The sequence below is a fragment of the Lipotes vexillifer genome, unplaced genomic scaffold, assembly GCF_000442215.2.
Source record: "Lipotes vexillifer unplaced genomic scaffold, Lipotes_vexillifer_v1.1 scaffold376, whole genome shotgun sequence".
NCBI classification, from domain to species: domain Eukaryota; kingdom Metazoa; phylum Chordata; class Mammalia; order Artiodactyla; family Lipotidae; genus Lipotes; species Lipotes vexillifer.
The window spans coordinates 2,162,454-2,190,210 of record NW_006785037.1 but is presented as its reverse complement, the minus strand read 5'-3'; the positions used below and the strand labels follow the sequence as shown (position 1 = coordinate 2,190,210).

Here is a 27,757-nt window from a genome sequence, read left to right as displayed (position 1 = left end):
GTGCTACTGTGTCTAAGAATAACTGCCTTCAAATATCTGGAGACCTTTTGCAAAGAAGAGGAATTTACACTTATTCTAGAGAAATAGGAGAAAGCAGAGTCAGGACCAATAAGTGGAATTATGGAAGGAAATACTGAGATTCAATTTCATAAATATCTGTGGAGTGTTTTGGGCTGCTGAGTGGAAGTTGGCTTCAGAGAACACGCAGAACTGGACCTGCCCAAGCCGAGGCAGCTTCTTGGGGATTTGTAGAGTGGTTGTCTGCCATGGGTAGAAAATAAATGATTTTAAAGTTTCCTTCTGGAACCCTTCTATGCTGTTGGTGGGAATGTAAATTGGTGCAGCCACTATGGAAAACAGTATGGAGGCTCCTTAAAAAACTAAAATCAGAACTGCCTTATGATCCAGCAATCCCACTCTTGGGCATATATCCAGAGAAAACTCTAATTCAAAAAGATACATGCACCCCAATGTTCATAGCAGCACTATTTACAATAGCCAAGACATGGAAGCAACCTAAGTGTCCATCGACTGATGAATGGATAAAAAAGAAGTGGTATACACACACACACACACACACACACACACACACACACACCAGAATATTACTCATAAAATGAATGAAATCCTGCCATTTGTGATAACATGATGGACCTATGGTGTATTATGCTAAGTGAAATAAGTCAGAGATAGACAAATGCACAAACAGAACCAAACAGAAACAGAGTCTTAGACACAGAGAACAAACAGGTGCCAGAGGGGAGGGTATTGGTAGGAGGAGAGAAATAGGTAAGTGGTAGTGAGAGGTACAAACTTTCAGTTACAAAATAAATGAGTCACAGGTATGAAATGTATAGTGTGGGAATATAGTTAGTAATTATGTAATATCTTTATTGTGACAGATGACAACTAGACTTATCATGGTGATCATTTTTAACATATAGAGATATCGAATCACTGTGTTGTGCACCAGGAACTACCGTGGTGTTGTAGGTCAATTATACTTCCAAAACAAACAAACTCAGAGAAAAAGAGATCAGATTTGTGGCTACCAGAGGTGGAGGCTGGAGGGAGGGTGAATTAGATGAATGTAATCTAAAGTACAAATTTTCAGTTATAAGATAAATACTAAGTAGGTAATGTACAACATAATAAAAATAGTGAACACTGCTGTATGTTACAAATGAAAGCTGTTAAAAGAGTAAATCCTAAGACTCTCATCATAAGGAAAAGATTCTTTTTTCTATTTCTTTAATATTATATCTATTTGAGATGATAGGTGTTTTCCAAACCTCTTGTGATCATTTCATGATGTGTGTAAGTCAAATCATTATTGTTGTACACCTTTAACTTAAACAGTGCTATATGTCAATTACATCTCAATAAAACTAGAAGAAAATTTAAATTATTAAAAATTTAGGTCAAGGCTATAGAAAAATCCCTTTACTTCATCATAAACATGTCTACATAAATGTAGATCCATAATAATTTTTGGTACCCAGTTAAAAGTTTAAATCAGTAAGTTCTGTTTATGAAAATTCATATAAATTTTTGAAATGTGCACGTTTCTTTATATGTGTTCTTCTAGCATAAACGGTTTAAATGAGGGAGCTGATATTATCTTAACTTCAGTTTACTTCCTGGGGCAAATATTTCCAAAATTAATTTTGAAAATTGTTTTCTTAGCCAACCTGGTGCTACTCAAAGTACATAGAAGCCTTAGAACAGGAAAGGATTCTTCTTAAAATTCAAGAAGAACTAGAAAGAAAGTTGTTTGCAGGTAATTTTTGCTCTTTGCTTTCAGGGTTGCTTTGTTATCTTCTATTACAGATTAATATTAGCAGACTTTGTTAATTATTACTTCACTGTTTCCCTTATTTCTCTTATTTTTGTGCAGCCACACCATCTTTTACAAATTTCAAGTCTACTGCTTCCGCTATGTCTTTGAAAAAGACCATATCTTCCCACAACATCCAGAGTGAGTTTCATGTGATAGTCTATCTTCAGTTCTTTCTTCCTTATTGTTAGAACTCTACCTCTCACCTGGACATCTGGAGAGGGTAGGAAGGGATGAGGACTGATTCCTTCCCAACTGCTCTGACCCCCAAGTTAGGAGAATTTCAGAGTGTGTGTGTTCCGTCTGTCTCTGTTTTTTTCTCCTCTGCTGATGAGGAAAGACTATGACATATACCCAACACTACATCCTATTTTCAGAGTGACAGCACTCATGGAAGTGTATACGCTGCTGCTGATAGGTACAAGATAAGTCATAGACTGAATTGATCAGTCCCATCCATGTCCCTCTAACACACTAATGCACATGCACACCTGCACAGTGCACACACAAAACACACACACATACACTTACACTCTCCAGTAACAAATTGATGGCTAGGAGCACCTTGCCTCCCTTCTGAATGGCACAGTCTCCTGAATAGGAAGGCCCCTGGGGAATGATAATTTATTGCTTCTATCTACTCCTTATCTAGTCTTCTCTTCCACAAAGAACATTTATGGAAGAGTGGGCTTAGTTTCCCAAGGTTTCCCAAGCTGAATTTTTCTAAGTTCCACTTTCCCAAGATGGGAATATAAGAAAGAACTGAAAATCAAACTGGGGTCCTTCTCTCATACAGATACTGATGTGATTATACAGTTTTGATACTAGCGTTAGAGTTTAACAATGCCCTTACAAAGTAGTATACTAGTATAATGTAATGTATGTGTAACCCATTGACCTAATACTTAAAGAACCCTGTAAAAGCCCCCTTTCTCTTATCTTCCATCTTGTAGCTTAGATTTTTGTTTCTGAAAATCCTTAGTTTTTTGGTTCTTGGGAGGGTTTGATGAGCAGGCCTTTATGCTCTTAGCCTGTCTTTTTTCTCTTCTGATTTATCCTACCCACTGTGCCATCTGTCAGTTCCCCCACCCCATAGAGCAACCTCACAGTCCCTCCAGCATTTAGGGTGTGCTGACACATTTGTTAACTTTTTTGATCCTTCTTACAGCTCTGTGTACGTTTCTGTTTTTGTTGGTTGGGATTTAAATTTCCTCTAGCAGCTTATGTTTCAATCATTTCTTCTTCTTTTTTTTTTTTTTGCAGGAATTCTTTAAACCAAATTTAACTAACATGGAAGCTCAAGTGAGTTTTTGACGGTCTGCTTTAGAGTAAGCCTATCATCTAAATAAAGTTTAGCTTGTTTTACTTCCACAGTTTGAAAACGACGTCTCTTCTGTACACACGACATACAAGACTATAAAAAAATTTTTAACTTATTTAGGATAAAATGACTCCTATCTAGGTTAGAAGAATCAAAATGTTTTGCTTATCGCCCACGTTAAGGAACTATGTTTTGCTCCTCAAGTAGTCTTTCAACAAATATTCCTTGAGCACTCACTATACGGTTGACCCTTGCACAACACAGGTTTGAACTGCACAGGTCCACTTATATGCAGATATTTATCAATAGTAAACATTACATTACTACAAGATCTGTGGTTGGTTGAATCCACAGATGCAGAACTGCACATACAGAGGAACCATGGATACAGGGGCTTACTATAAGTTTTACACAGATTTTCAACTTTGTGAAGGGTTCAATACCCCTACCCTCTGTGTTGTTCAAGGGTTAGCTGTATTTGGTTAGCAGATATATTCAGCAAGTGGTTAGGGGACTAATATTCCTAGCAATAAATTGACCCAAAACATAGAGGGAAAAGCCTTCCCCACCTTATCCCTATCCCTATCCCACTCTAAAGAAGCCGTGTATTAAAGCAGTGAGAACCAGACTTTAGTGTGCATAAGATTCACTGTAACATTTGCTAGCAATGCCGATTCCTGGGCTCACTCTCCGAGAGTCTGATTCAGTAGTTCTTGAGCAGAACCCAGGAGTCTCCCTCTTTAATGGACATCCTAGTTGTGTGTGTGATATGGGCATTCCACAGACCACTCTTTGAGATAAACTGTTAGGGTACGGGCTTCCCTGGTGGCGCAGTGCTTGAGAGTCCGCCTGCCGATGCAGGAGACGCGGGTTCGTGCCCCGTTTCGGGAAGATCCCACATGCCGCGGAGCGGCTGGGCCCGTGAGCCATGGCCACTGAGCCTGCGCGTCCGGAGCCTGTGCTCCGCAAATGGGAGAGGCCACAACAGTGAGAGGCCCGCATAATGCAAGGAAAAAAAAAAAAAAAAAAAAAAAAACTGTTAGGGTAGCAAGAGAAGACCTTTAAAAGGCAAAAGTCCTCTTATTAACTGGAGTTACACTTATAGCAGAGAGAACCCAGACATACATCCTCCTATCTTCTTTCCTGGAGGGAAAGGAGAATCTGAAATAAATGATCTGTGAGGATGAAACTTCACCATCTATTGGCCTCAGGACTCAGAAGCTCCAAGGTCTGTGACCTGGCTTAGCAGGTTGGAAGCCTTAGACTTTCACCTTATTATGATCCCAGAAAGTATATCCAAAATAGGAACTACCATTCCTAATTCTCTAAAGAGTTAGACATTGTAAAGGGGGGAAGTATCAGGAGGCACACTTCAAAGATCATTTTTCTTCTAAGGCAGTGGTTTTTTGGACACTTTTTTTAAAGCATTGGAACCCTGTAGTTGCCTCTGCTCCCATACCCTCTATACCCCATATTGGCCAAGAAGTTTGTATCTCTTTTCCATTCATTGCCCTTTTTTTTTTTTTTTGATTCCATTCCTTTTCTGCCTTCTTTTGATTTTAACTGAGGATTTTATGTGATTCCATTTTCTCTCAGCGTATCAATTATACCTCTTTTTAAAATTTTCTTGTTGGTTGCCCCTAGAGTTTGCAATATACATTTACAGCTAATAAAGATCCACTTTCAAATAATACTCTGCTGCTTCACGGGTAATGCAAGTACCTTTTAACAGAATTTTCCAATTTCTTCCTCCTGTTGCTTATCATATTGCTGTCAATGAATTCACTTATCCATAAACTATAATCACTGAATGCATTATTGCTGTTAATATTTTGAGCAAACTGTTTTCTCCTAGGTCAATAAAGAATAAGAAAAATAAAAGTTATTATTTTACCTTCATTTATTCCTTCTCTAATGGTCTTTTCTTCTTTTTGTAGATCTGAGTTTCTGACATACCATTTTCCTTCTCTCTGAAGAACTTCTTTTAAAATTTCTTTCAAGGAAGGTCTGTTGTTTGCCCTAGAACATCTTTATTTCTCCTTAACTTTTGAAGGATAATTTCACCAGATAAAGAATTCTAGGTTAGTGGGGTTTTTTCTTTCAACCCTTCAAATAATTCACTCTCTTCTTGCTTGCATGGTTTCTGAAGAGAAGGCAAATGCAATTCTTTTCTTGTCCCCCAGCTTCTTTCAAGATTTTCTCTTCATCTTTGATTTTCCACAATTCAAATACTATATGTCTAGGTGTAGATTTTTTTGTATATGTCCTGCTTGTGATCTCTGAGATTTCTGGATCAGTAGTTTCATGTCTGTCATTAATTTTGAAAAACTCTGTCATTATTACTTCAAATATTTCCTCTGTTCCTTTCTTTTTTTTCTTCCGCTATTTCTATTACATATATCTTGCATCTTTTGTAATTGTCCCATAGTTCTTGGATATTCTATTCTGTCTTTTTCATTGCTTTTTTCCCCTTTGCATTTCAGTTTTGGAATTTTCTACTGACCTCTTTTCAAGCTCACTGATTCTTCCCACAGCTGTATCTAGTCTATTGATGAACCCATCCAAGGCATTCTTCATTTCTGTTTCAGTGTTTTCAATTACTAGCATTTCCTTTTGATTCTCTGTTTGAATTTCCATCTCTCTGCTTACATTATTCAGATGTTCTTACATATTGTACACTTTTTTATTAGATCTGTTAGCATATTAATCATAGTCATTATAAATTTCTGGTCTGATAATTCCAAAATCTCTGCCATATCTGAGTCTGATTCTGATGCTTGCTTTTTGTCTCTTCAGACTGTTTTTTTGCCTTTTAGCATGCTTTGTAGCATTTTGTTTAAAGTAACATATGATGCATCAGGTAAAAGGAACTGAGGCATATGGGCACTTAGTGTGTGAGGTTTTATGTTTATCTGGCTAGGAGTTAGGCTGTATTTAATGTTTGCTATAGCTGTGGTGTTAGTGGCTGAAATTTCCTCTATGTCCTTATTTTTTTTTATCTCCTCTGTTGTTTTGGGTTTTCCTAGAGATTCCTTCATAGGGTCTGAGACTTGCAGTTCTTTTATCTGTAATCCCTGTTATTATACAGGAACACTATTAATGTGGTAGTAGAATGTGAGATAAAAAGTGTTTTCTAGTCCCCTGAGTAGATCTCAGTCCGTTAGTGAGCCTGAGTTGGGTATTTCCCTTCTCCCATGTCAGTTAGGCTATGGAAAAACAACAGTCTGTTAGGCTTTGGCAGAATAGTTTCCCTTGAGGGCAGGCCTTGTTAGGAAGACCAGAGAACTCTGGGTGTATTCCAATATGGTTCCTCTATCCTTCCCAATACCAGAAGCAGGAGGGGATTCTTCTCTGATCTTTACAATGAGAACCCAGTGGATCTCCTGGAAGTAAAATTCAAGAATGTGGTGATGGGGCAGGGAGGGGGGTATGGAAGCTAAGGGCCCCCTTGGATTTTTAACTCTCAAGCTATTCTACACCGAGCCTTGAGAAATTCATCAACTACCATTTAAAGTTTTCCTACCGAGGAGATTGGTTCAAGATGGCAGACTAGAAGGACATGCTCTCACTCCCTCTTTTGAGAACACCAGAATCACAACTAACTGCTGAACAATCATCGACAAGAAGACACTGGAACTCACCAAAAAAGATACCCACATGCAAAGACAAAGGAGAAGCCACAATGAGATGGTAGGAGGGATGCAATCACAATAAAATCAAATCCCATAACTGCTGGGTGGGTGACTTACAATCTGGAGAACATTTATACCACAGAAGTCCACCCACGGAAGTGCAGGTTCTGAGCACCACATCAGGCTTCTGAACCTGGGGGTCCAGCAATGGGTGGAGGAATTCCTAGAGAATCAGACATTGAAGGTTAGTGGGATCTTATTGTAGGACTTCAACAGAACTTGGGGAAACAGAGACTCCACTCTTGTAGGGCACACACAAAGTAGTGTGCACACTGGGACGCAGGGGAAGGAGCAGTGACCCCATAGGAGACTGAACTAGACCTACCGGCTAGTGTTGGAGGGTCTCCTGCAGAGGCTGGGGGTGGCTGTACCTCACTGTGACGACAAGGACACTGGCAGCAGAAGCTCTGGGAAGTACTCCTTGGTGTGAGCCCTCCCAGAATCTGCCATTAGCCAAACCAAAGAGCCCAGGTAGGCTCCTGTTGGGTTGCCTCAGGCCAAACAACCAACAGGGAGGTAACGCAGTTCCACCCATCAGAAGACAAGCGGATTAAAGTTTTACTGAGCTCTGCCCACCAGAGCAACAGCCAGCTCTACCCACCACCAGTCCCTCCCATCAGGAAAATTGCACAAGCCCCTTAGATAGCCTCATCCACCAGAGGGCAGACAGCAGAAGCAACGAGAACAACAATCCTGCAGCCTGTGGAACAAAAACCACATTCACAGAAAGATAGACAAGATGAAAAGACAAGAGCTATGTACCAGATGAAGGAACAAGAATAAACCTCAAAAAAACTAAATGAAGTGGAGATAGGCAACCTTCCAGAAAAAGAATTCAGAATAATGATAGTGAAGATGATCCAGGACCTCGGAAAAAGAATGGAGGCAAAGATGGAGAAGATACAAGAAATGTTTAACAAACACCTACAAGAATTAAAGAACAAACAAACAGAGATGAACAATACAACAACTGAAATGAAAACTAAACTAGAAGGAATCAATAGCAGAATAACTGAGGCAGAAGAACGGATAAGTGATCTGGAACACAGAATGGTGGAATTCACTGCTGTGGAAGAGAATAAAGAAAAAAGAATGAAAAGAAATGAAGACAGCCTGAGAGACCTCTGGGACAACATTAAATGCAAAAACATTCGCATTACAGGGGTCCCAGAAGGAGAAGAGAGAGAGAAATGACCAGAGAAAATATTTGAAGAGATTATAGTTGAAAACTTCCCTAATATGGGAAAGGAAATAGCCACCCAAGTCCAGGAAGCACAGAGAGTCCCATACAGGATAAACCCAAGGAGAAACACGCTGAGACACTTAATAATCAAATTGGCAAAAATTAAACACAAAGAAAAATTATTGAAAGCAGCAAGGGAAAAATGACAAATAACATACAAGGGAGCTCCCATAAGGTTAACAGCTGATTTCTCAGCAGAAACTCTACAAGCCAGAAGGGAGTGGCATGATATACTTAAAGTGATAAAAGGGAAGAACCTACAACCAAGATTACCTGGCAAGGATCTCATTCAGATTCGATGGAGAAACCAAAAACTTTACAGACAAACAAAAGGTAAGAGAATTCAGCACCACCAAACCAGCTCTACAACAAATGCTAAAGGAACTTCTCTAAGTGGGAAACACAAGAGAAGAAAAGGACTTACAAAAACAAACCCAAAACAATTAAGAAAATGGTCATAGGAACATACATATCAATAATTACCTTAAACCTGAATGGATTAAGTGCTCCAACCAAAAGACACAGGCTTGCTGAATGGATACAAAAATAAGACCCATATATATGCTGTCTATGAGAGACCCACTTCAGACCTAAGATACATACAGACTGAAAGTGAGGGGATGGAAAAAGATATTGCATGCAAATGGAAATCAAAAGAAAGCTGGAGAAGCAACACTCATATCAGATAAAATAGACTCAAACAAAGAATGTTACAAGAGACAAAGAAGGACACTACATAATGATCAAGGGATCAATCCAAGAAGATATAACAGTTATAAATATATATGCACCCAACATAGGAACACCTCAATACATAAGGCAACTGCTAATAGCTATAAAAGAGGAAATTGACAGTAACACAATAATAGTGGGGGACTTTAACACCTCACGTGCACCAATGGACAGAACATCCAAACAGAAAATTAATGAGGAAACAAAAGCTTTAAATGACACAATAGACCAGATAGATTTAATTGATATTTATAGGACATTCCATCCAAAAACAGCAGATTACACTTTCTTCTTTTTTTTGTAGTTATTTCTGATATATACATTTAAAGTAATAACTAGAATTATGACTTGTAACGTTATACCAGAACATATAAGATTTTTAGAAATTTCATGTAATGGCTGAAACATTTATATTAGCATATTTCCATACAAATAATCCAAAGAAAGTTTAGTACTAGTTGTTTTTTTGTTTGTATGTTTTTTTATACTGCAGGTTCTTCATAGTCATCAATTTTATACACATCAGTGTATACATGTCATTTCCAATCGCCCAATAGAGCACACAACAATCCCAAACCCACCATGGTTTTCCCCCCTTGGTGTCCATACGTTTGTTCTCTACATCTGTGTCTCAACTTCTGCCCTGCAAACTGGTTCATCTGTACCATTTTTCTAGGTTCCACATACATGAATTAATATACGATACTTGTTTTTCTCTTTCTGACTTACTTCACTGTGTATGACAGTCTCTAGATCCATCCACGTCTCAACAAATGACTCAATTTCATTCCTTTATATGGCTGAGTAATATTCCATTGTTTATATGTACCACAACTTCTTTATCCATTCATCTGTCGATGGGCATTTACGTTGCTTCCATGACTTGCCTATTGTAAATTGAGCTGCAATGAACATTGGGGTGCATGTGTCTTTTGGAATTATGGTTTTCTCTGGGTATATGCCCAGTAGTGGGATTGCTGGATCATATGGTAATTCTACTTTTAGGGTTTTTTTTGTTTTGTTTTTTTCAGTATGTGGGCCTCTCACTGTTGTGGCCTCTCCTGTTGCAGAGCACAGGCTCTGGACATGCAGGCTCAGTGGCCATGGCTCACGGGCCCAGCCCCTCTGCGGCATGTGGGATCTTCCCAGACGGGGGCATGAACCCGTGTCCCCTGCATCGACAGGCGGACTTTCAACCCCTGCACCACCAGGGAAGCCCTATTTTTAGTTTTTAAGGAACATCCATACTGTTCTCCATAGTGGCTGTATCAATTTACATTCCCACCAACAGTGCAACAGGGTTCCCTTTTCTCCACACCCTCGCCAGCATTTGTTGTTTGTAGATTTTCTGATGATACCCATTCTAACTGGTGTGAGGTGATACCTCATTGTAGTTTTTTGTTTGTTTGTTTGTTTTGTTTTGCAGTATGCAGGCCTCTCACTCTTGTGGCCTCTCCCATTGCAGAGCACAGGCTCTGGGTGTGCAGGCTCAGCACCCATGGCTCACTGGCCTAGCCGCTCCGCTGCATGTGGGATGCTCCTGGACTGGGGCTCAAACCCATGTCCCCTGCATCGTCCGGTGGACTCTCAACCACTGCGCCAGCAGGGAAGCCCCCCTCATTGTAGTTTTGATTTGCATTTCTCTAATAATTAGTGATGTTGAGCAGATTTTCATGTGCTTCTTGGCCATCTGTATGTCTTATTTGGAGAAATGTCTATTTAGGTCTTCTGCCTAGTTTTGAATTGGGCTGTTTGTTTCATTAATATTGAGCTGCATGAGCCATTTATATATTTTGGAGATTAATCCTTTGTCTGATGATTCATTTGCAAATATATTCTCCCATTCTGTGGATTGTCTTTTCGTCTTGTTTATGGTTTCCTTTGTTGTGCAAAAGCTTTTAAGTTTCATTAGGTCCCATTTATTTATTTTTGTTTTTATTTCCATTACTCTAGGAGGTGGATCAAAAAAGATCTTCCTGTGATTTATGTCAAAGAGTGTTCTTCCTATGTTTTCCTCTAAGAGTTTTATAGTGTCTGGTCTTACATTTAGGTCTAATCCATTTTGAGTTTATTTTTGTGTATGGTGTTAGGGAGTGTTCTAATTCATTCTTTTTTTTTTTCGTGGTATGCGGGCCTCTCACTGTTGTGGCCTCTCCCGTTGCGGAGCACAGACTCTGGACGCGCAGGCTCAGCGGCCATGGCTCATGGGCCCAGCCGCTCCGCGGCATGTGGGATCTTCCCGGACCGGGGCACGAACCCATGTCCCCTGCATCGGCAGGTGGTCTCTCAACCACTGCGCCACCAGGGAAGCCCCCTAATTCATTCTTTTACATGTAGCTGTCCACTTTTCCCAGCACAACTTATTGAAGACACTGTCTTTTCTCCATTGTATATCCTTGCCTCCTTTGTCATAGATTAGTTGACCATAAGTGTGTGGGTTTACGTCTGGGCTTTCTATCTTGTTCCATTGATCTATGTTTCTGGTTTTGTGCCAGTACCATATTGTCTTGATTACTGTAGCTTTGTAGTATACTCTGAAGTTAGGGAGTCTGATTCCTCTAGCTCCGTTGTTTTCCTTCAAGACTGCTTTGGCTATTCAGGGTCTTTTGTGTCTCCATATAAATTTTAAGATGATTTGTTCTAGTTCTGTAAAAAATGCCATTGGTAAGTTGATAGGGATTGCTTTGAATCTGTAGATTGCTTTCAGTAGTATAGCCATTTTCACAATATTGATTCTTCCAATCCAAGAACATGGTATGTCTCTCCATCTGTTGGTAACTTTAATTTCTTTCATCAGTGTCTTATAGTTTTCTGCATATAGGTCCTTGTCTCCCTAGGTAGATTTATTCCTAGGTATTTTATTCTTTTTGTTGCAATGGTAAATAGGAGTGTTTCCTTAATTTCTCTTTCAGATTTTTCATCATTAGTGTATAGGAATGCAAGAGATTTCTGTGCATTAATTTTGTATCCTGCTACTTTACCAAATTCATTGATTAGCTCTAATAGTTTCCTGGTGGCATTTTTAGGATTCTCTATGTATAGTATCATGTCATCTGAAAACAGTGATAGTTTTACTTCTTCTTTTCCAATTTATATTCCTTTTATTCCTTTTTCTTTTCTGATTGCCGTGGCTAGAGCTTTGAAAACTATGTTGAATAATAGTGGTAAGAGTAGACATCCTTGTCTCGTTCCTGATCTTAGAGGAAATGCTTTCAGTTTTTCACAATCGAGAATGATGTTTGCTGTGGGTTTGTCGTATATGGCCTTTATTATGTTGAGGTAGTTTCCCTCTATGCCCACTTTCTGAAGACTTTTTATCTTAAATGGGTGTTGCATTTTGTCAAAATATTTTTCTGCATCTATTGAGATGATCATATGGTTTTTCTTCTTCAGTTTGTTAATATGGTGTATCACATTGATTGATTTGCATATATTGGAGAATCCTTGCATCCCTGGGATAAACCCCACTTGATCATGGTGTATGATCCTTTGAATGTGTTGTTGGATTCTGTTTGCTAGTATTTTGTTGAGGATTTTTGCATCTATATTCATCAGTGATATTGGTCTGTAATTTTCTTTTTTTGTAGTGTCTTCGTCTGGTTTTGGTATCAGGGTGAAGGTGGCCTCATAGAATGAGTTTGGGAGTGTTCCTCCCTCTGAAATCTTTTGGAAGAGTTTGAGAAGGAGGGGTGTTGGCTCTTCTATAAATCTTTGATAGAACTCACCTGTGAAGCCATCTGGTCCTGGACTTCTGTTTGTTGGAATATTTTTAAACAGTTTCAAATTCTTTACTTGTTACTGGTCTGTTCATATTTTCTATTTCTTCCTGGTTCAGTCATGGAAGGTTATACCTTTCTAAGATTTTTCCATTTCTTCCAGGTTGTCCATTTTATTGGCATAGAGTTGCTTATAGTGGTCTCTTAGGATGATTTGTATTTATGCAGTGTCTGTTGTAACTTCTACTTTTTCATTTCTAATTTTGATTTGAGTCCTCACCATCTTATTCTTGATGAGTCTGGCTAATGGTTTATCAATTTTGTTTATCTTCTCAAAGAATCAGCTTTTGGTTTCCTGGTCTTTGCTATTGTTTCCTTTGTTCCTATTTCATTTATTTCTGCTTGGATCTTTATTATTTCTTTTCTTCTGCTAACTTGGGTTTTGTTTGTTCTTCTTTCTCTAGTTCCTTTAGGTGTATGGTTAGATTGTTTATTTGAGTTTTTTTCTTGTTTCTTGAGGTAGGCTTGTATACCTATACACTTCCCTCTTAGAAGTGCTTTTGCTGCATCCCATAGGTTTTGAATCATTGTGTTTTCATTTTCATTTGTCTCTAGCTATTTTTTGATTTCCTCTTTGATTTCTTCAGTGATCTCTTGGTTATTTAGTAATGTATTGTTTAGCCTCCATGTGTTTGTGTTTTTACGTTTTTCCCCCTCTAATTGATTTCTAATCACAAAGTGTTGTTTGTGGTCAGAAAACATGCTTGATATGATTTAAATTTTCTTAAACTTACTGAGGCTTGATTTGTGAGCCACAAGTCACAAGTAATGAAATTGAAACTGTGTTTAAAAATCTGTGAAATTTATACAACCTCCAAAGAGGCCCACTTTCCAATTCCAACTTCAGATGTGGCCTAGAGGAAAAGAGATAAGGAAATTTGTCTCAGAAGGCAAAGTCACAAGCCCCAGAGGACTAGGGAAAAGGGAGTTTCTCCCATAGAATAGAATCAGGATCTAACAAATTGTCTTAGTTCAGGCTTCTATAATAGAATACCATTGACTGGCTAGCTTATAAACAACAGAAATTTATTTCTGCCAGCTCTGGAGGCTGAGAAGTCCAAGATTAAGGCATCAGCAGCTTCTATGTCTGGTGAGAACCCACTTTTGGTATATAGATAACTGTCTTCTTGCTCTTTGTGCACATGGCAGAAAGGAGAAGGAAGGTTTTGGGGGTCTATTTTGTAAAGGCACTAATACCATTTATTAGGACTCTAGCTTCATGACCTAATAATCTCCCAAAGGCCCTACTCCTGTACCATCACACTGGGAATTAAGTTTTCAAAGTATAAATTTTAGGGGGAACATAAATACCCAGTCAGTTGCACAAGGTATCTTCACATTTCTAGCCAAGAAGATGAATTGTGACTGCTATGTATTGCCCTTTCAAACCATCATAATTATACTGTTTCTTTTCTCTGCTCTGGTTTATATGTCAATATTATCCTAATAGCTTTCTCCCTTATAAATATTGTTAAAACCTCTGGTCCACAGATGAATTCCTTTCCAATCCTTAATACTATTATATGCTTATTCTCTTTGACCTTACTATTATATGTTTATTCTCTTTGACCTTCTTTATTATCCTATCTGTAGGATTTTCAGAAGGAGATGTTAGAAAGCATATACTTAGTTTTGACATCTCAAATATGGTATAAAAAAAAAGTTTAAGAAAAGCTTAGCAACTTTTAAAAAATTACTTGCTAGATAGGGTAGGACTTGTAGAATGGCTGAGTGAGAAGTTTAGCCAATCATCTCACCAAAAAGAAACAATAAAACGACAAAATTGTCAAAACAACTACTTCAGAATTCTAGAAATTGAAAAAATATATATAATAAATTGAGAAACATTATTCAGGAAAAACTACTGAACCTCAAGAGGAATAGTTGGGAGTTTGTGGAATTTTGGTCTAGGCCTGCTTCCATTCTGTCAATCCTGTTCCATAATGTAGTAGTTCTGCTAGGGTGGGGCAGTCCATAAGGACCAGCAACCTTGCTGCCAGAGGGGGGTGATTTGATTTAGATTGGAATGTAGAAAAACTCATTCCCAGAAGTTTTGTCAATACAGTGGAATAATCCAAGAACAAGAGCAAACATCCAGGAAGGCCAATCTCATAGCTTGACTGAGGTCATGCCACTGTTTGTGGCAAGCAACATACTATCAGACCAGCCAGAAATATAATAGAAATCAGAATTAGAGAGCCATGATGGCCATTGATAAAATTTTACATATTCCTGGTGGTTTGGAAGTGGGCGGGCTTGTAGAAGGCTGCACACATGCTCAAGAGAGATCAGAAAGAACCCTAGCTAAATGCCCATCTCTAGTTAAATATGAGGCCTGTTTACTCAGAAAGTAAGAGTTGGAGCAAACTTAGAGACTAAGTAAACTTTGAATGCAGTCCCTAAACCACACTTTGATGCATCAGCAATGAGTGGAAACCTTACTAGCTCAAAGTATTGAAGTGCAACTTCTGACCAGTCATTGGCTGACCACTAAGTTGTGCTGACCCAGTGGTGACCTCTAGGAAGCAAAGCATAAAAGTAAAAACAATGAGCAGAGACATAAGTAGCTTCACACTGTAGGGGAGATAACCTCTATAGAATTAGACCAGGTAAATCACTAAACAATTAACAAACAGAACAAAAACAAACCCCTGGGATAGGGGGTGAATTGAAATCCAGAGATGCTACAATATATTATCTAAAATGTCAAGTTTTCAACAAAAAGTACAAGAGATGCAAAGAAAAAGGAAAGTATAACCCCTACAAAGGAAGAAAACTAGTCAATAGAAACTGTCTCTAAGAGGACCCAGGTATTAGACCTACAGACAAAGACTTTAATCAGCTATTATAAACATGCTTAAATAACTAAAGGAAACTTTAAATAAGTAAAGCAAGGAATGCTGACAATACTTTATTAAATAAAGAATATCAATAAAAAGAAAAAATATTTGGGCTTCCCTGGTGGCGCAGTGGTTGGGAGTCTGCCTGTCGATGCAGGGGACACGGGTTCGTGCCCCAGTCCTGGAGGATCCCACATGCCACGGAGCGGCTGGGCCTGTGAGCCATGGCTGCTGAGTCTACGTGTCTGGAGCCTGTGCTCCACAACGGGAGAGGCCACAGCAGTGAGAGGCCCGCGTACCACAAAAAAAAAAAAAAAAAAAATTTAATGGAAATTCAGGGAGTTGAAAATGTCAGAAAAGAAAAATTCACGAGGGGAGTTCAACAGCAGATCTGGGCTGGCAGAGAAAAGAATCAATGAACTTGAAGATAGATGAATAGAGATTAGTCAATCATAAGGACAGAAAGCAAAAAGAATGAAAACAAATTACCAGAGTCTCAGGGAACTGTGGAACACCATCAAGTATACAACATACATAAAAGAAGCCACCAAAAGAAAGAAGAGAAAAGGGCAGAAAAACAATTTAAGAAATAATGGCCACTTTAAAGAAGAAAGACTTGGAGCCTGAGCAAAGATGGCAGAGTGGAAGGACGTCCTCTCACTTACTCTTGTGAGAACACCAAAATCACAACTAGCTGCTGGACAATCATCGACAAGAAGACACTGGGACAAAAGACTCCATCTTTTTTGGTGACAAAAAAGACACCCCACAACCAAAGACAAAGGAGAAGCCACAATGAGATGGTAGGAGGGGCACAATCACAGCAAAATCAAATCCCATAACTGATGGGTCGGTGCCTCACAGACTGTAGAACACTTATACCACAGAAGTCCACCCACTGGAGTGAAGGTTCTGAGCCCTACGTGAGGCTTCTCAACCTGGGGGACTGGCAATGGGAGGAGGAATTCCTAGAGAATCAGACTTTGAAGGCTAATGGGATTTGATTTCAGGACTTTGACAGGACTGGGGGAAACAGACTCCACTCTTGGAGGGCATACACAAAGTAGTGTGTGCATCAAGACTCAGGGTAAGGAGCAGTGACCCCAGGGGAGATTGAACCAGACCTACCTGCTAGTGTCGGAGGGTCTCCTGCAGAGGCTGGGGGTGGCTGTGGCTCCCGTGGGGACAAGGACACTGGCAGCAGAAGTTCTGGGAAGTACTGCTTCGCTTGAGCCCTCCCAGAGTCTGCCACTAGCCCCACCAGAGAGCCCAGGTAGGATCCAAGGTTGAGTTGCCTCACGCCAAACAACCAACAGGGAGGGAACCTGGCCCCACCCATCACAGGTCAAATGGATTAATGTATTACTGAGCTCTGCCCACCAGAGCAACACCCAGCTCTACCCACCACCAGTCCCTCCAATCAGGAAACCTGCACAAGCCTCTTAGATAGCCTCGTCTACCACACGGCAGACAGCAGAAGCAACAAGAACTACCATCCTGCAGCCTGTGGAACAAAAACCACATTCATAGAAAGATAGACAAGATGAAAATGCAAAGAGCTATGTACCAGAGGAAGGAACAAGAAAAAATCCCAGAAAAACAACTAAATGAAGTGGAGATAGGGAACGTTCCAGAAAAAGAATTCAGAATAATGATAGTGAAGATGATCCAGGACCTCGGAAAAACAATGGAGGCAAAGATAGAGAAGGTGCCAGAAATGTTTAACAAAGACCTAGAAGAATTAAAGACCAAACAAACAGAGATGAACAATACAATAACTGAAATGAAAACTACACTAGAAGGAATCAATAGCAGAATAACAGGCAGCAGAATGGATAAGTGACCTGGAAGACAGAATGGTGCAATTCACTTCTGTGGAACAGAATAAAGAAAAAAGAATGAAAAGAAATGAAGACAGCCTAAGAGACTTCTGGGACAACAATAAACGCAACAACATTCGCATTATAGGGGTCCCAGAAGGAGAAGAGAGAGAGAAAGGACCAGAGAAAATATTTGAAGAGATTATAGTTGAAAACTTCCCTAACATTGGAAAGGAAATAGCCACCCAAGTCCAGGAAGCACAGAGAGTCCCATACAGGATAAACCCAAGGAGAAACATACCGAGACATATAGTAATCAAATTGGCAAAAATTAAATGCAAGGAAAAGTTATTGAAAGCAGCAAGGGAAAAATGACAAATAACATACAAGGGAACTCCCATAAGGTTAACAGCTGATTTCTCTGCAGAAACTCTACAGGCCAGAAGGGACTGGCATGATATACTTAAAGTGATGAAAGCGAAGTATGTAAAACCAAGATTACTCTACCCGGCAAGGATCTTATTCAGATTCAATGGAGAAATCAAACGCTTAACAGACAAGCAAAAAGTAAGAGAATTCAGCACCACCAAACCAGCTCTACAACAAATGCTAAAGGAATTTCTCTAAGTGGGAAACACAAGAGAAGACAAGCACCTAAAAAAACAAACAAACTCAAAACAATTAAGAAAATGGTTATAGGAACATACATATCAATAATTACCTTAAACATGAATGGATTAAATGCTCCAACCAAAAGACACAGGCTTGCTGAATGGATACAAAAATAAGACCCATATATATGCTGTCTACAAGAGACCCACTTCAGACCTAGGGACACAGACTGAAAGTGAGGGGATGGAAAAAGATATTGCATGTAAATGGAAATCAAAAAAAAGCTGGAGTAGCAATACTCATACCAGATAATATAGACTAAAATAAAGAATGTTACAGGAGACAAGGAAGGACACTACATAATGATCAAGGGATCAATCCAAGAAGAAGACATAACAATTATAAATATATATGCACCCAACATAGGAGCACCTCAATACATAAGGCAACTGCTAACAGCTGTAAAAGAGGAAATTGACAATAACACAATAATAGTGGGGGACTTTAACACCTTATTTACACAAATTGACAGATCATCCAAAATGAAAATAAATAAGGAAACAGTAGCTTTAAATGACACAAAAGACCAGTTAGATTTAATTGATATTTATCGGACATTCCATACAAAAACAGCAGATTACACTTTCTTCTCAAGTGCGCACGGAACATTTCCAGGATAGATCACATCTTGGGTCACAAATCAAGCCTCAGTAAGTTTAAGAAAATTGAAATCATATCAAGCATCTTTTCTGACCACAATGCTATGAGATTAGAAATGAATTACAGGGGAAAAAACGTAAAAAACACAAACACATGGAGGCTAAACAATACGTTACTAAATAACCAAGAGATCACTGAAGAAATCAAAGAGGAAATCAAAAAATACCTGGAGACAAATGACAATGAAAACACGACCATCCAAAACCTACGTGATGCAGCAAAATCAGTTCTAAGAGGGAAGTTTATAGCTATACAAGCCTACCACAAGAAACAAGAAAAATCTCAAATAAATAATCTAACCTTACACATAAAGGAAGTAGAGAAAGAAGAACAAACAAAACCCAAAGTTAGCAGAAGGAAAGAAATCATAAAAATCAGAGCGGAAATAAATGAAATAGAAACAAAAAAACAATAGCAAAGATCAATATAACTAGAAGCTGGTTCTCTGAGAAGATAAACAAAATTGATAAACCATTAGCCAGACTCATGAAGAAAAATAGGGAGAGGTCTCAAATCAATAAAATTAGAAATGAAAAAGGAGAAGTTACAACAGACACCGCAGAAATACAAAGCATCCTAAGAGACAGCTACAAGCAACTCTGTGACAATAAAATGGACAACCTCGAAGAAATGGACAAATTCTTAGAAAGGTATAACCTTCCAAGACTAAACCAGGAAGCAATGGAAAATATGAACATACCATTTACAAGTAATGAAGTTGAAACTGTGTTTAAAAATCTTCCAACAAACAAAAGTCCAAGACCGGATGGCTTCACAGGTGAATTCTATCAAACATTTATAGAAGAGCCAACACCCATCCTTCTCAAACTCTTCCAAAAAATTGCAGAGGGTGGAACACTCTCAAACTCATTCTATGAGGCCACCATCACGCTGATACCAAAACCAGACAAAAATACTACAGGAAAAGAAAATTACAGACCAATATCACTGATGAATATAGATGCAAAAATCCTCAACAAAATACTAGCAAACAGAATCCAACAACACATTAAAAGGATCATACACCATGATCAAGTGGGATTTATCCCAGGGATGCAAGGATTGTTCAATATACGCAAATCAATCAATGTGATACACCATATTAACAAATAGAAGAATAAAAAACATATGATCATCTCAATAGATGCAGAAAAATATTTTGACAAAGTGCAACACCCATTTAAGATAAAAACTCTCCAGAAAGTGGGCATAGAGGGAAACTACCTTAACATAATAAATGCCATATATGACAAACCCTCAGCAAACAGCATTCTCAATGGTGAAAAACTGAAACATTTCCTCTAAGATAGGAACGAGAGAAGGATGTCCACTCTTACCACTATTATTCAACATAGTTTTCAGAGTCCTAGACACAGCAGTCAGAGAAGAAAAAGAAATAAAAGGAATACAAATTGGAAATGAAGTAAAACTATCACTGTTTGCAGATGACATGATACTATACATAGAGAATCCTAAATATGCCACCAGAAAACTACTAGAGCTAATCAGTGAATTTGGTAAAGTTGCAGGATACAAAATTAATGCACAGAAATCTCTTGCATTACTATACACTAATGAAGAAAAATCTGAAAGAGAAATTAAGGAAACACTCCCATTTACCACTGCAACTAAAAGAATAAAATACCTAGGAATAAACCTACCAGGGAGACAAAAGACCTGTATGCAGAAAACTATAAGGCACTGATGAAAGAAATTATAGATGATACAAACAGATGGAGATATATACCATGTTCTTGGATTGGAAGAATCAATATTGTGAAAATGACTGTACTACACAAAGCAGTCTACAGATTCACTGCAATCCCTATCAAATTACCAGTGGCATTTTTTACAGAACTAGAATGAAAAATCTTAAAATTTTTAAGAAGCACATGAGAAGACACTCAACATCACTAATTATTAGAGGAATGCAAATCACAACTACAATGAGGTATCACCTCACTCCAGTTAGAATGGGCTTTATCAGAAAATCTGCAAACAACAAATGCTGGAGAGGGTGTGGAGAAAAGGGTACCCTCTTGCAGTGTTGGTGGGAGTATAATCTGATACAGCCACTCTAGAGAACAGTATGGAGGTTCCTTAAAAAACTAAGAATAGAATTACTGTATGATCCAGCAATCCCACTACTGGGCATATACCCAGAGAAAACCATAATTCAAAAAGACACATTCACCCCAACGTTAATTGCAGCACTATTTACAATAGCCAGGTATGGAAGCAACCTAAATGCCCATTGACAGATGAATGAATAAAGAAGATGTGGTGCATATATACAATGGAATATCACTCAGACATAAAAAGGAACGAAATTGGGTCATTTGTTGAGACGTGGATGGATCTATAGACTGTCATACAGAATGAAGTAAGTCAGAAAGAGAAAATCAAATATCATATGTTAACGCATATATGTGTAACTTAGAAAAATGGTACAGATGAACCAGTTTGCAGGGCAGAAATTGAGATACAGATGTAGAGAACAAATGTATGGACACCAAGGTGGGAAAGCCGTGGGCAGGTGGGGGTGGGGGTGTGATGAATTGGGAGATTGGGATTTACATGTATACACTGATGTGTGTAAAATTGATGACTAATAAGGACCGGCTGTATAAAAAAAAAGAAGAAGAAAGCCTAAAATGACACATTAGACCAGTGGACTTAATAGATATCTTCAGGACATTCCATCCAAATGCAGCAGAATACACTTTCATCTCAAGTGCACAGGGAACATTCTCCAGGATAGATCACATCCTGGGTCACAAATCAAGCCTTGGTAAATCTAAGAAAACTGAAATAGTGTCAAGCATCTTTTCTGACAACAACCCTATGAGAATAGATATCAATTACAGGAAAAATTACTTTAAAAAAAACAACAGAATTTCCAAAGCAATCCTAAAGAAAAAGAACAAAGTAAGAGGCATAACCCTCCCAGATTTCAGACAATGCTACAAAGCTATAGTAATCAAAATGGTATGGTATAGAGAGCCCAGAAATAAACCCACACACCTATGGTCAATTAATCTTTGACAAAGGAGGCAAGGATATACAATGGGAAGAAGACAGTCTCTTCAGCAAGTGGTGTTGGGAAAGTTGGACTTTCGCATGTAAACCAGTGAAGTTAGAACACAGCCTCACACCATACACAAAAATTAACTCAAAATGATTTAAAGACTTAAACATAAGACATGACACCATAAAGCTCCCTAGAAGAGATCTTAGGCAAAACATTCTGTGATATAAATTGTACCAATGTTTTCTTAGGTCACTCTCCCAAGGCAATAGAAGTAAAAACAAAAATAAGCAAATGGGACCTAAACAAACTTACAAGCTTTTGTATGGCAAAGGAAACCATAAACAAAACAAAAAGACAACCTATGGAATGGGAGAAAATATTTGCAAACGATGCGACCAACAAGGGCTTAATTTCCAAAATATACAAACAACTCCTACAACTCAACAACAACAAAACAAACAACCCAATCAAAAAAATGGGCAGAAGACCTAAATAGACATTTGTCCAAAGAAGAAATACAGATAGCCAATAGTCACATGAAAAGATGCTCAACATTGCTAATTATTAGAGAAATGCAAATCAAAACTACAAGGAGGTTGCTTCCATGTCCTGGCTATTGTAAATAGTGCTGCAATTAACATTGGGGTGCATGTGTCTTTTTGAATTATGGTTTTCTCTGAGTATATGCCCAGTAGTGAGATTTCTGGGTTACATGGTAGTTCTATATTTAGTTTTTTAAGGAACCTCCATAGTTCTCCATAGTGGCTGTATCAATTTACATTCCCACCAGCAGTGTAGGAGGGTTCCCTTTTCTCCACACTGTCTCCAACATTTATTGTTTGTAGATTTTATGATGTCCATCAACAGAGGAATGGATAAAGAAGATGTGGTACATATGTACAATAGAATATTACTCAGCCATAAAAAGGAACAAAATTGGGTCATTTGTAGAGATGTGGATGGACCTAGGGTCTGTCATACAGAGTGAAGTAAGTCAGAAAAACAAATATCATATATTAACACATATATGTGGAATCTGAAAAAATCGGTATAGACAACCTTATTTACAAAGCAGAAATAGAGACACAGACGTAGAGAACAAACGTATGGATAGCAAGGGGGAAGGGGGGTGGTGGGATGAATTGGGAGATTGGGATTGACATATATACACTACTGATACTGTGTATAAAGTAGATAACGAATGAGAACCTACTGTATAGCACAGGGAATTCTACTCAATGCTCTGTGGTGACCTAAATGGGAAGGAAATCCAAAAAACAGGGGATATATGTATATGTATATCTGCTTCACTTTGCTATACAGTAGAAACTAACACAACACTGTAGAGCAACTATACTGCAATAAAAATTTTAGAAGAACAAACAGAAAATCTAGAATGAAGTACCACCTCACACTGGTCTGAATGACCATCACTAAAAAGTCTACAGATAACAAGTGCTGGAGAGGATGTGGAGAAAAGGGAACCCTCCTACACTGTTTGTGGGAATGTAAATTGGTGCAGCCATTATGGAAAACAGTATGGAGGGTTCCTCAAAAAAATAGAAATAGAATTACCATATGATCCAGCAATCCCACTCCTGGGCAAAAATCCAAACAAAACTAAAATTCAAAAAGATACATGCATCCTATGTGCATAGCAGCACTATTCACAATATCCAAGACATGGAAACAACCTAAATGTCCATCAACAGATGAATGGATAAAGAAGCTGTGGTATATATATGCAATGGAATACTACTCAGCATAAAATGAACCCAATAATGCCATTTGCAGCAACATGGATGGAACTAGAGATGACCATAATAAGTGAAGTAAGTCAGAAAGAGAAAGACAAATACCATATGATATCACTTATATGTGGAATCTAAAATATGACACAAATGAAGCTATCTACAAAACAAAAACAGACTCGCAGACATAGAGAACAGATTTGTGGTTGCCAAGGGGAAGGGGGTGGAGGAGGGATGGAGTAGGAGTTTGGGATTAGCAGGTGTAAGCTAATATATATAGAATGAATAAATAACAAGATTCTACTGTATAGCACAGGGAACTATATTCAGTATCCTATGATGAACCAGAATGGAAAAGAATATTTTAAAAAGGATATATATGTATAATTGAGTCACTTTGCTGTATAACAGAAATTAACACAACATTGTAAATCTACTATAGTTCAATTAAAAATAAATTAATTAAATGTGTGTGGTCAAAATACTGAACATGCTTAGTTGCCCTTATTAATTATTCACATATAGATTCTATAAATAAACATAAACCCACTTATACAGTTTCCATCATAAGACTACTGAAATTGGCTGCTTCCACTACATGAGGACAAAGCAAGAAGTGAGTTCTTACCAGACACTGAATCTGTCTTGATTTTGGACTTCCCAGCCTCCAGAATTGTACCTTGCAATACTCTGAGGAGAGAACCTAGCCAGGCCATGCTGTATTTCTGGCCTACAGAACTTACCTCTTAAGAAATCTCAGAGAGGGAGACCTTCAAGATGGCGGAGGAGTAAGACGTGGCAATCACCTTCCTCCCCACAAATACATCAGAAATACATCTACATGTGGAACAACCCCTACAGAACACCTACTGAATGCTGGCAGATGACCTCAGACTTCCCCAAAGCTGTGTGGCTGACAGGGTCTTCGTGCTCTGTCCAGGTGTCAGGCCAGTGACTCTGAGGTGGGAGAACTGAGTTCAGGACATTGGTCCACCAGAGACCTCCCAGCTCCATGTAATATCAAATGGCGAAAGCTCTCCAAGAGATCTCCATCTCAACGCTAAGACCCAGCTCCACTCAATGAGCAGCAAGCTACAGTGCTGGACACCCTATGCCAAACAACTAGTAAGACAGGAACACAAACCCACGCATTAGCAGAGAGGCTGCCTAAAATCATAATAAGGTCACAGACACCCCAAAACAAAAAACCGGACATGGTCCTGCCCACCAGAAAGACAAGATCCAGTCTCATGCACCAGAACACAGGCACTAGTCCCCTCTACCAGAAAGCCTAAACAACCCACTGAACAAACCTTACCCTCTGGGGGCAGACACCAAAAACAATAGGAACTATGAACTTGCCCCCTGTGAAAAGGAGACCCCAAACACAGTAAGTAAGCAAAATGAGAAGACAGAGAAATACACAGCAGATGTAGGAGAGAGGTAAAAACCCACCAGACCAAACAAATGAAGAGAAAATAGGCAGTCTACCTGAAAAAGAATTCAGAATAATGACAGTAAAGATGATCCAAACTCTTGGAAATAGCATGGAGAAGATACAAGAAACGTTTAACAAGGACCTAGAAGAACTAAGAGCAAACAAACAATGATGAACAACACAATAAATGAAATTAAAAATTCTCTAGAAGGAATCAATAGCAGAATAACTGAGGCAAAAGAATAGATAAGTGACCTGGAAGATAAAATAGTGGAAATAACAACTGCAGAGCAGAAAAAAGGAAAAAGAATGAAAAGAATTGAGGACAGTCTCAGAGAACTCTGGGAGAACATTAAATGCACCAACATTCGAATTATAGGGGTCCCAGAATAAGAGGAGAAGAAGAAAGGGACTGAGAAAATATTTGAAGAGATTATAGTAGAAGACTTCCCTAATATTGGAAAGGAAATAGTCAATCAAGTCCAGGGAGCATAGAGAGTCCCATACAGGATAAATCCAAGGAGAAACAAGCCAAGACACATACTAATCAAACTATCAAAAATTAAATACAAAGAAAAAATATTAAAAGCAGCAAGGGAAAAACAAGTAACATACAAGGGAATCCCCATAAGGTTAACAGCTGATCTTTCAGCAGAACCTCTGCAAACCAGAAGGGAGAGGCAGGACATACTTAAAGTGATGAAAGGGAAGAACCTACAACCAAGATTACTCTACGCAGCAAGGATCTCATTCACGTTCGACAGAGAAATTAAAACCTTTACAGACAACAAAAGGTAAGAGAATTCAGCACCACCAAACAAGCTTTACAACAAATGCTAAAGGAAATTCTCTAGGCAGGAAACACAAGAGAAGGAAAAGACCTACAATAACAAACCCAAAACAATTAAGAAAATGGTAATAGGGATATACATATCAATAATTACTTTCAATGTAAATGGATTAAAAGCTACAACCAAAAGACATAGACTGGCTGAATGGATACAAAAACAAGACCCATATATATGCTGTCTACAAGAGACCCACTTCAGACCTAGGGACACATACAGACTGAAAGTGAGGGAATGGAAAAAGATATTCCATGAAAATGGAAATAAAAGCTGGAGTAGCAACTCTCATATCAGAAAAAATAGACTTTAAAATAAAGACTATTACAAGAAACAAAGAAAGACACTACATAATGATCAAGGGCTCAATCCAAGAAGAAGATATAACGATTGTAAATATTTATACACCCAATATAGGAGCACCTCAATACATAAGGCAAATGCTAACAGCCATAAAGGGGAAGTTGACAGTAACACAATCATAGTAGGGGACTTTAACACCCAACTTTCACCAGTGGACAGATCATCCAAAATGAAAACAAAGAAGGAAACACAAGCTTTAAGTGACACATTAAACAAGATGGGCTTAACTGATATTTATAGGATATTCCATTCAAAAATAACAGAATACACTTTCTTCTCGAGTGCTCATGGAACATTCTCCAGGATAGATCATATCTTGGGTCACAAATCAGGCCTTGGTAAATTTAAGAAAATTCAAATCATATCAAGTATATTTTCTGACAACAATGCTATGAGACTATATCTCAATTACAGGAAAAATCAGTAAAAAATACAAACACATGGAGGCTAAACAATACACTACTTAATAACCAGGAGATCACTGAAGAAATCAAAGAGGAAACCAAAAAATACTTAGAAACAAATGAAAATGAAAACACGATGACCCAAAATCTATGGGATTCAGCAAAAGCAGTTCTAAGAGGGACGTTTATAGCAATACAATCCTACCTCAAGAAATAAGAAACATCTCAAATAAACAATCTAACTTTACACCTAAAGCTATTAGAGAAAGAAGAACAAAAAAACCCCAAAGTTAGCAGAAGGAAAGAAATTATAAAGATCAGATCAGAAATAAATGAAAAACAAATGAAGGAAACAATAGCAAAGAACAATAAAGCTAAAAGCTGGTTCTTTGAGAGGATAGACAAAATTGATAAACCATTAGCCAGACTCATCAAGAAAAAAAGAAGACAAAATCAATAGAATTAGAAATGAAAAAGGAGAAGTAACAACTGACACTGCAGAAATACAAAGGATCATGAGAGATTACTACAAGCAACTATATGCCAATAAAATGGACAACCTGGAAGAAATGGACAAATTCTTAGAAAAGCACAACCTTCTGAGAGTGAACCAGGCAGAAATAGAAAATATAAACCGACCAATCACAAGCACTGAAATTGAAACTGTGTTTAAAAATCTTCCAACAAACAAAAGCCCAGGACCAGATGGCTCCACAGGCGAATTCCACCAAACATTCAGAGAAGAGCTAACAGCTATCCTTCTCAAACTCTTCCAAAATATAGCAGAGGGAGGAGCACTGCCCAACTCTTTCTACAAGGCTACCATCACCCTGTTACCGAAACCAGACAAAGCTGTCACAAAAAAGAAAACTACAGGCCAATATCACTGATGAACATATATGCAAAAATCCTCAACAAAATACTAGAAACCGAATCCAACAGCACATTAAAAGGGTCCTACAACATGATCAAGTGGAGTTTATCCCAGGAATACAAGGATTCTTCAATATATGCAAATTAATCAATGTGATACACCATATTAACTAACTGAAGGATAAAAACCATATGATCATCTCAATAGATGCAGAAAGAGCTTTCAACAAAATTCAACACCCAGTTATGACAAAAACCCTCCAGAAAGTAGGCATAGAGGGAACTTACCTCAACATAATAAAGGCCATATATGATAAACCCACAGCCGACATTGTTCTCAACGGTGAAAAACTGAAACCTTTCTCACCACTATTATTAAACATAGTTTTGGAAGTTTTAGCCACAGCAATCAGAGAAGAAAAAGAAATAAAAGGAATCCAAACCAGAAAAGAAGAAGTA

At 38.3% G+C, this 27,757-nt stretch overlaps 1 protein-coding gene across 1 annotated transcript in view; it reads left to right on the top strand.

Annotated features, from left to right (window-relative positions):
* RGS22 (regulator of G protein signaling 22) overlaps positions 1-27,757 on the top strand; it is a 218,399-nt gene that overhangs the window by 173,034 nt on the left and 17,608 nt on the right. The window contains exons 24-26 of the mRNA XM_007457172.1: positions 1,687-1,780; positions 1,898-1,989; positions 3,101-3,139. Of these exons, the coding sequence (XP_007457234.1) occupies positions 1,687-1,780; positions 1,898-1,989; positions 3,101-3,139 (225 nt within the window). The remainder of the gene's footprint in view (positions 1-1,686; positions 1,781-1,897; positions 1,990-3,100; positions 3,140-27,757) is intronic.